Below are 10,183 nucleotides of genomic sequence, written 5' to 3'. Positions count from 1 at the left end.
TCTGAAAAAAGACTCTGAAGGTTGGAATATGATAGTTGTAGCCATAGAGTAGGCTATATATAAAAGGGGTCACCAGCACTTTCGCCTATAACATATTCGCCTACACGCATTTGGTCCTTTCGCCTGGCATTTTCGCCTTGGAGGAGAGTCTTTTCACTTTTGCAAAGAGATCATTGCAAATGATCTCTGTCATTTAAATTATAGTGACTGTGACAGTGGTGTCAAGTGAATCTACCAGTTTATTTGACATTTATTATTTACATTTATTTCTAAAGAATTGCAAAATAGTTTTTTATGCCTGTTGACAGGCAAGGTTAGGTGTAGCATATATCTTATATAGACCTATATAGGCTAATAGCCTACATATATATTTTGTATAGCCTAATGTTAAAACAATATAGGCCTACAATACTGTTCATTTTACAATACTGTTCAATACTGCACCAAAGAATGTATAGTATCGGGACATGGATTAATTAATTATTTGGGCGCACCTGATTCCAATAGCTCTGTATTTATGTGATTACTATGGAGTGCATAGGATAGCCATGTGTAGGTTTGACATGTAACACCACTGTCACAGTCACTATAATATTTAAATGACAAAGAGATAATATGAAAACATGGACAGTCTGACAGCAGAATTGAGGGTAGGCGAAATGGCTCAGACAGGTAGGTGAAAAGACTCTCCTCCAAGGTGAAAATGCCAGGCGAAAGGACCAAATGCGTGTAGGCGAATATGTTATAGGCGAATATGCCTGACACCTATAAAAGGTCGTAGCCTATGTTAATGCTGTTAGCCTACAGATGAAGATATTGCATGGCACTGGCTGCAGATGGCGCTGGTGAATCACTGTAGCATTCATGTCGGTTTTCTAAATTGGCTACTTGTCTTGTTGTTTGTAGCCTACTTTTAAGTATCTATGCCTACTTAAAATTGGGTTAACACTTTTAAATTGATGCAAGGCATTTGATATTATGTATTTTTCAGCCTTTTATGCATTAAGGATTATAAGAGGTGTCTGTTGTTTTTGATTAGTAATAATTATAGGCTCTGCATTCCAGGTATTCCCTTTGTGACATTTAATAATGTTGTTACTGGCTCAGTGGCTCTGAGTTGGTGATTGATATTATATTAGGCTACATATAGCCTACTCAATTGATTGATTGATTGATTGATTGGTCGATTGATTGATTGATTGATTGAATGATCGATGTTTTAATTGACAAAAATGATAGGCTGCATAGGCCCATGGCTACAATCCAAAAAGTTTGAGAGCTTACCATCGTGGTCCCTTGCGATTGTGTGCCTGCCTAAGTGTCACGTGACGTTTATTTGTTTCTTATTTAGCCTAGATATGTATTTATGTGGGCAGACAGTGCACTCTCAGAGTTAAAATAACACTGAGGATTTTACTGGAAACTTCATAGGGAAGTCCGTTTTACAAATGCTGCACTTTACGCTCAGTAGCTTAAATGTTTCAAAGAATTCAGACTTAAAGGGAAATTATTTGGAAAATGAATGTAGGCCCATCAAATGAAAGGATTATTTGCCTATATTTATTTATTTATTCAACTTAACTTTTTATATTAAGTATATTTATAATTTAACTTATATAAATTCTCCTGTTATTCTCCTGAAGAATAACTCTTCTCCAGATAAAATAGGTTACACTGCATGACTGCAAGCACAGGCTATGCTGCTCGATCAGTGCATCTCATGACAAATGCAAATATAAACAAGCAAGCCTGTGCCTTTAATGCTGAACCAGTCAGCATGATGGGAAAGTAACTGAGACTGTAACATTTGCATCTCTCCAGTGCATCGAGCCAGACTTCCGTGGCCCCAGATTGCATGAGACGACAAGGACCAATAGACTAATGATTCCAAGCCTATACTTATAGCCTACTTCGCGCAAGCGGCCGTGCATCGCCGAGACGCCGATGCGAGTCTCTGGAGATAATTGCCCGTGGCTCGTTCACCTCTCTGGCCAAACCGCCGTCACTCCATAGCATAGAAAACAAGTTATTGTAAACTGCAAGCAGTCGACTATATAGCCTAGTTGTCCGGTCCATATCCAGGTTATATGGATGGACTGTCTGGCTGCGTTAATGCATCTGATATGACCAACCTTTGACGGAGCTGGCAAGAGTCGGATTTTGACCTCGGCCATCAGTGGAAATTGAGATGTTTTTTTTTTTGTATTCCTCTATTGGATGATTTCAACACGGTTTACACAATGGGCTGCTCGTGCTCTCAGTCAACAGAAAATGGACCTACACAGAACGGCGTTTTGACATTTTCGCATTGGACACTTGTGAGATGAAGGATAAGAAGAAACTAAACAGTGCTGTTATCGCCCCTGTTCCGATGGATCAGATACCATTCCGATTTGATGTGTTGAGTGGAATAATGCATTATTATCCAAGGCGAGTGGATCGGAACAGTTTCCCCTGGTGTAGACTATAATAAGCATAGAGTAAGGTGGGGTAAAAGGCCCCCCCTAAGGAAAATGTCTATTTTATGACCAATTAAAATACATTTTGATATTAATTCAGTATGTACATGTTAACAATGCTTTACCCAATACACCTATATGGGCATCATGTTGAAAAATTAGATACATTTGATTTTATAGTACAAAAAGAAAAACATGTAAAAAGGGCCTATTGCCCCACTACTGGGGTAATAGGCCCCCCCTCTATGGGGTAATAGGCCCCCTTCTATGTCCTGGAGCAGAATAAGTGCTACAATCATGAAAATTGCCATGAGCATTTTCCATGGGTCACTTGACAAGATAATTGTCAGAGGAATTTGAAATTTCAAGATGGTGGCCATTTTTCAAGATGGCTGACACCTTAGTGGAGCAGTTATGTGATATAATGGTTTATTTGGTGCTCCACTAAGGTGGTGGCCATCTTGAAAAATGGCTGCCATATTGAAATTTCAAGTAACTGTGTGTGGCTAATTGCCAAGTAAGTCTGGGTTTCCGAGGCTAATTGCCAAGTGACCCACAGAGACTACTCATGCCAATTTTCAGGCTTGTATCACCAAAATACCCAGGGGGCAAAGGAAGGTGTGCTGCATTTGCCCTGACATAAAAAGTTGTCCACCAGAAATATTATCTATGACCCAGTAGGATCATCACCTATATGGACAACCCGGTCAATTTGTACAACAGTCCAATATGGCCGCCTCAATATTAGCCCCTATTAGTTTTAATGGGGGGTGAATAGGGCAAAATGTTAAACTGAGGGATATTTCCACGAAACTTCACAGGTTGATCAATGGTATACATATGAACATTTTTTTGTATTGCAAGTTTCCATGAAATCCAATATGGCCGCCACAATATGGCCGCCATAATGTAAGGACCCAGAAAATAGGTTTTGCCTCTAACTTCTGAACCAGATGAGCTAGAAACGCAAACTTGGTGTCTATTTCATGGTGTCTGACCATGGGAGACTCAATGGAATAGCTCATTTTATTATTGGGTGTGTCTGGACCTTTATTGTGCATATTTGCAAGATGGTGGACTCCCAAAATAGAGCTTTAACATAATTTCTACCATTATTGTTGACTGCTTTTGCAAATACAAGCAATATGAATCCATTTGCTAAGATTTATGGCACAGAAGGGACTTATACCTGTATTATTCTTGAGTTTGCATGTTGTCAAAATGGCTGTAAACGAGATATTATATTTACTGTCCAATTCTACTGTATGTAGTTGTAGCAAAGACTTCAGATAAAATCAGAGACCAAAACAATGTATCTTAGAAATTATTTTTTTATTTAAAAAAAAAAGAGAGAGATTATCTCAATGAAATGAATGCAACTGCCTTTTTGGGTCTTTCATACATAGACATGCACATGCTTTCCAACAACTTCAGCTTCAGGGAAATTATAATGAACACATGATTAAAACAGGCTGCATTATAATGCAAATAATTGCTAGTCACTATCACTGTCATGTGTACCTATCCTGCTGCATCTTGTCTCCAGTCCTTGGCAACGACACCCCAAGTAGCATGCAATTCCCTTCTTCGCACATGAAGTTCAATCACCCGAGAGAGACTTAGAGTAGAACCGCTGCTCCTTCACTTGGAAAGGAGTCAGCTTAGGTGGTTCGGGCATCTAGTACGGATGCCCCCCGAGCGCCTTCCTAGGAAGGTCCTCGATGCACGTCCCACTGGGAGGAGACCCCGTGGCAGACCTAAGACCAGATGGAAGGATTATATATCCAGACTGGACTGGGAACGCCTCGGTATACTCCCAGAGGGAGTGGAGGAAGTTGCGCAGGATAAGGAAATCTGGAAGTCTCAGTTGGAACTGTTACCCCCGCGACCCGATTCCGGATAAGCGGTTGAAGATGGATGGATGGATGGCACATGAACAGTTTTTCTGGCAGCCTTTGATACAGCTACATGATATTGCCTTGTCCATTGATATAGGCCAGGCTGGCTCTGTAGATGTACAGGGGACTGCCTTCCCATCACTGAGAGACCATCCATATTCAGTGAAGCAAGGGATGTCTGGCTTCGCGATGTGTGCAGTTTTATCTATTATTGCTGCAAGAGCAGCTCTTTTCAGGTGCAGGCCAAAGGCATTTTCTGTAGGTGGCAGCAGCTTCAACAGGGTTGATCGGTTATTTAGGAACTTGTACACTCTCAGCTTTGCCAGGTCAAAGTCCTCCGAATGGTCAGCTTTTGATGCATATACAGCTATTGTGAGGTCTCTAGCCTGATTCTTGACATCCTCTGAGAGGGAATAAGAGGAATTTTCACCAAACTCCTGAAGTGCAGGGAGATCTAGACCCATGCTGGTCTTGAACCATGCCTTCTTTCCAGTGAAAAAGGGATAGCTGGTGGTATCTCTGCCACTCAGGCTGTGAATAAAGGGCAGGGCACGACACTGTGCGAGTCCAAGGGCTGAGACCATGTGATGGATAGGAAGATATGCATGCTGCTCTGTTCTCACCCACAGCTCTGGAAGGTCTAGGAGGTGGGTGGCAGCATGATATAGATGCCTATATCATGCTGCCGCCATGGGAAGGCAGTCCCCTGTCCATCTACAGAGCCAGCCTGGCCTATATCAATGGACAAGGCAATATCATGTAGCTGTATCAAAGGCTGCCAGAAAAACTGTTCATGTGCGAAGAAGGGAATTGCATGCTACTTGGGGTGTCGTTGCCAAGGACTGGAGACAAGATGCAGCAGGATAGGTACACATGACAGTGATAGTGACTAGCAATTATTTGCATTATAATGCAGCCTGTTTTAATCATGTGTTCATTATAATTTCCCTGAAGCTGAAGTTGTTGGAAAGCATGTGCATGTCTATGTGTGAAAGACCCAAAAAGGCAGTTGCATTCATTTTATTGAGATAATCTCTCTCTTTTTTTTATATTTTTTTTTTAATAAAAAAAAATGTTCTAAGATACATTGTTTTGGTCTCTGATTTTATCTGAAGTCATTGCTACAACTACATACAGTAGAATCGGACAGGAAATATAATATCTCGTTTACAGCCATTTTGACAACATGCAAACTCAAGAATAATACAGGTATAAGTCCCTTCTGTGCCATAAATCTTAGCAAATGGATTCATATTGCTTGTATTTGCAAAAGCAGTCAACAATCATGGTAGAAATTATGTTAAAGCTCTATTTTGGGAATCCACCATCTTGCAAATATGCACAATAAAGGTCCAGACACACCCAATAATAAAATTAGCTATTCCATTGAGTCTCCCATGGTCAGACACCATGAAATAGACACCAAGTTTGCGTTTCTAGCTCATCTGGTTCAGAAGTTAGAGGCAAAACCTATTTTCTGGGTCCTTACATTATGGCGGCCATATTGTGGCGGCCATATTGGATTTCATGGAAACTTGCAATACAAAAAAATGTTCATATGTATACCATTGATCAACCTGTGAAGTTTCGTGGAAATATCCCTCAGTTTAAAATTTTGCCCTATTCACCCCCCATTAAAACTAATAGGGGCTAATATTGAGGCGGCCATATTGGACTTTGTTGTACAAATTGACCGGGTTGTCCATATAGGTTGTGATCCTACTGGGTCATAGATAATATTTCTGGTGGACAACTTTTTATGTCAGGGCAAATGCAGGTTTCCCAAAAAAAGGCTGGGTTTGCCCCCTGGGTAAAATAACCCTTTATATCACATAACTGCTCCAATTAGGTGTCAGCCATCTTGAAAAATGTCTGTCATCTTGAAAGTGTCCATTTCAAAGTGACCCATGGAAACTGCTAATGCCAATTTTCACGTTTGTATCATTAACTGAACGATTCTGCCAAAAATAAGCAGTTATTCTCTCCATGGGGCAAAAAGCCTCCGGGGGCTTCTTACCCCACACGAGGGGGGGGCCTATTACCCCAACGCTGTCATTGCAAAGAGTGTCATCTTAAATCTTAAACCTTTTTTATTTTTTTAAGTTGATAATTTATCATAAGGCCTTCCTAATGATATACAAAAAATAAGTGAAGAGGTTCAACTTATTTACACCGAGTTTGGAACATTTTCACAGTGACAAAGAATTAGATCAGTTTATCTTAAATGTGTTTGATTGAGAAAGTTATGACCTGGATTAAGGTGAGACAATGAAATTTGGTATCCATGAAGAGCTAAGGATGCCAGGAATGTGCTGAAATCAAAATTTTTGCCACCTTGTAGTTCTGTAGTCAAATACAGCTGGGGGGCTTATTACCCCAGGGGGGCCTTTTCCCCCACTCTACCCTATCCATCATGTTCAGTCATTTCTTTGTCAGTTTTCATCAACCATTTAAAATGGGCACTTCAATATAGGCCAGTGCACTTGATGAGGGGATATAAAACCAACGCGCTTGTGACAATAGCTCGGGGTTGCATAGATGGCAAACACGAGCGGGTTTGGGGAAAGCAACCCTTCGCTTCACAACGATGCCATCATCATCACCGCCTCTGCGGTGAAAGTGGCTTCACTGGGGCTCATCATGTGTGTCAGCCTGGTCGGGAATGTGTCGCTGTCCCTGCTGCTGCTCAAAGACGGCTCCCTTCACAAGGCTCCATATTATTTTCTCCTTGATCTTTGTTTAGCAGATGTCATACGAGCGGCCGTGTGCTTTCCCTTCGTGATGACATCCATCAACAGCGGCTCCACTTGGACATACAGCGCTTTAAGTTGCAAAATAATCGCTTTCGTGTCTGTCCTGTTCTGTTTCCACGTAGCGTTTTTGCTCTTCTGCGTCAGCGTCACACGATACATGGCCATTGCACATCACAGGTTTTACTCCAAGCGAATGACTTTATGGACTTGTGTGGCGCTTATATGCATGGTCTGGATCCTCTCCGTTGCGATGGCTCTTCCTCCGGTGTTCGACGTTGGCACCTACAAATTCATCCGACAGGAGGAGCAGTGCGTTTTCGAGCATCGATACGTGAAAGCGAACGACTCCCTGGGTTTCATGTTGATGCTGGCTGTCATCGTGGGCACGACGCACGTCGTTTACACAAAGATGCTTTGTTTCGTCTACGACCATCGCAAGATGAAACCAGCCCAGCTGGTACCAGCCATAAGTCACAACTGGACTTTCCACGGCCCCGGGGCGACCGGGCAAGCGGCCGCCAATTGGATAGCGGGGTTTGGACGTGGTCCCACCCCGCCGACGCTGGTGGGCATCAGGCAGCAAGCCTCGCATAATGGAAACAGAAGGCTGCTCGTCTTGGACGAATTTAAGATGGAAAAGCGCATTGGGAAAATGTATTACATGATCACACTTTCGTTTCTCCTTCTCTGGACCCCTTATCTAATTGCGTGCTTCGTTCGGATATTTGTGAAAGGGGGCGCCGTTCCACAGGTGTACCTGACTGCCGCTGTGTGGATGACATTCGTTCAGGCGGGGGCAAATCCCATTATTAGTTTTCTGTTCAACAAGGAGCTTCGGTTGCGTCTCAGAGCATGTTTCCCGTGCTGTCTTGGCACACAAACACCAATGGAGCCATATTGTGTTATTTGAACGGTGTCAGCAAAGTCGCCTAAAACTTATTCGCCTAAACACATTTGGTCCTTTCGCCTGGCACTTTCGCCATGGAGGCGAGTCTTTTCACCGCCGTTGAAGAGCCATTTCGCCATATAGGCTACCCTCAATTCTGCTGTCAGACTGTCCATGTTTGCATATTATCCCTTTGTCATTTAAGTATTAGTGAATGTGACAGTGGTGTTACCTGTCAAATGGTGACCATTACACAGGCTATCCTATATCTCCATAATAATCACATCAATACAGATTAGAGCTATTGGAATCAGGTGCGTCCAAATAATTAATTAAATGTATATGTGCACTGCACAAATAGGTCATGTCCCGATACATCATAGCATTTGATTTGGAAGACTATCATACTGCTGCTATTCTTTATGGTGAAGAAGGTTTGTAAAACATATAGGCTATATGCAGCAAAATTGTTCTGGTGGGAGGCGTGCAGATCCTCCCGCAAGCATAAACTTTCCATGTCTGGTTCTGGTCAGTGCCCTCTCCTCTGCTCTGTGCCAAATTCTGTCTGTCTACCTGTCTGTCTGTCTGTCTGTCTGTCTGTCTGTCTGCCCACAGCGTGACAGCCCGGCCAGTGTGTAGCACCGCGTGTCATCGTTGCCTTTAAAGACACCCGACTTAACATTTTAAGGACAATTAAGGCAAAGTGGATAAAAAAAGACGGACCCTAGAACATTTAGGCGAAATGACTCTTCAATGGCGGTGAAAAGACTCTCCTCCACGGTGAAAGTGCCAGGCGAAAGGACCAAATGTGTTTAGGCGAATACGTTTTAGGCGAAAGTGCTGGTGTCCATTTGAACGCGAATCATTTGACTGATTTCAGCCAAACATTTCATGACTTAATCCTTTTGTTCTTTTTTTATAATCTGCAACTCATTTCAGTATTTTTATTATATACATTGTATGACATATTTGTAAATACTGTATAAAGCTCACTCCCATTTGCTTTGTTTTATTCTTCATTTTGGTTGTATATTTCATAAGCTCTTGTGTGAACAAGTTGATGAAACCTATTTTTACAGTCTTAGCAAATCCATGTTCTTCAAGGTTGTGTTGATAAGGTTCCCTTACTTCCCTACATTCCCTGTAGACAGAATTATTATTATTATTATTACCCCTATTATTATTATTATGCTATTAGGCTATTATTATTACTTTTCTACCAACTTAGACACTGGTAGCCTACTCTGAACAACAAAGAATAACTACTTTGGAACAATGTTTGCATTATTTGTATTTCTGAGAAAATAAATAACATAACTTTTTGTGTGTGTCACGAGTCATGTGTTCATGCATTTCAAGTGAGGAATTAAGACATGGTAAATACCTCCTGTTAGACAATAAAAGGTGTCCTTACCATTTCAAGTCACAGTTTTCATAACTGCAGCTTTTAAATGGCTATCTGTTGCAATAACCTCGCCTACCAGGCTTTCTCCCGAGAGAGAGCCTGGTGTTCGTTCACAACAGAGCGTTTGGTTTCCGCCTAAAGCGCGGAAACCACTAGAAGCGGCGTCGCTTTGATTTGGTTCCCTCCGTTTGTTTCCCCAATCCCTTTTAAAATGCTGGAAATGCTACGTAGTCTTGCCAGTCGCTACGAGTTGGATTAAAAGATGCACATACCAAACGAATTTTTCGAAAGCAAAACTACGCCTCATCAAGGTGTTTATTAGGTCGGCCCTAAAAGTATGTCCTTGGGTGCAGGGGAATATTTTGGGTTAAAACTGAATCCGGTTGATAGTTCCGGCCAAAGCGTAGTCCGTCTAGGACTACAACATGACGTAAAGTGGTTTCCGCTCCCGACCGGATCAAACCCCGTAAAGTGAAGTGATCCCAGACTACTGTTGCAAAGCCTTTTTGCTCAATGGAACATAGTCCCCCCTCCAGTGGTGTACAGTAACAAAGTACATTTGAATGTACTTAGGTACATTTTTATATCTGTGTATTTTATTTATTGGAGCTGTGTGAAGCACAGGCTCCCTATACGTGGCTGTGTGGGTCTGTGTGTGTGTGTGTGTGTGTCTGTGTGTGTGTCTGTGTGTATGTAGCCTGAACTTCCTAAACTTCGGCACGCCACTAGTCCCACAGTTTTGCCACCACACACTCGCGCCATATGTCAAATCGACCGGCTTA

The 10,183-nt window shown here is 42.0% G+C and overlaps 1 protein-coding gene across 1 annotated transcript; it reads left to right on the top strand.

Moving 5' to 3' along the window:
- Positions 1-6,010: 6,010 nt before the first annotated feature.
- Positions 6,011-8,536, top strand: gpr27 (G protein-coupled receptor 27). The gene has a single exon (XM_080728769.1). The coding sequence runs from the start codon at positions 6,896-6,898 to the stop codon at positions 8,018-8,020; it is 1,125 nt and encodes a 374-aa protein (XP_080584895.1). The 5' UTR covers positions 6,011-6,895; the 3' UTR covers positions 8,021-8,536.
- Positions 8,537-10,183: the final 1,647 nt, after the last annotated feature.

Source organism: Nannobrachium achirus, assembly GCF_963921795.1.
Source record: "Nannobrachium achirus genome assembly, chromosome: 6".
Taxonomy (NCBI): Eukaryota; Metazoa; Chordata; class Actinopteri; order Myctophiformes; family Myctophidae; genus Nannobrachium; species Nannobrachium achirus.
This window is presented reverse-complemented; position numbering and strand designations above follow the sequence as displayed.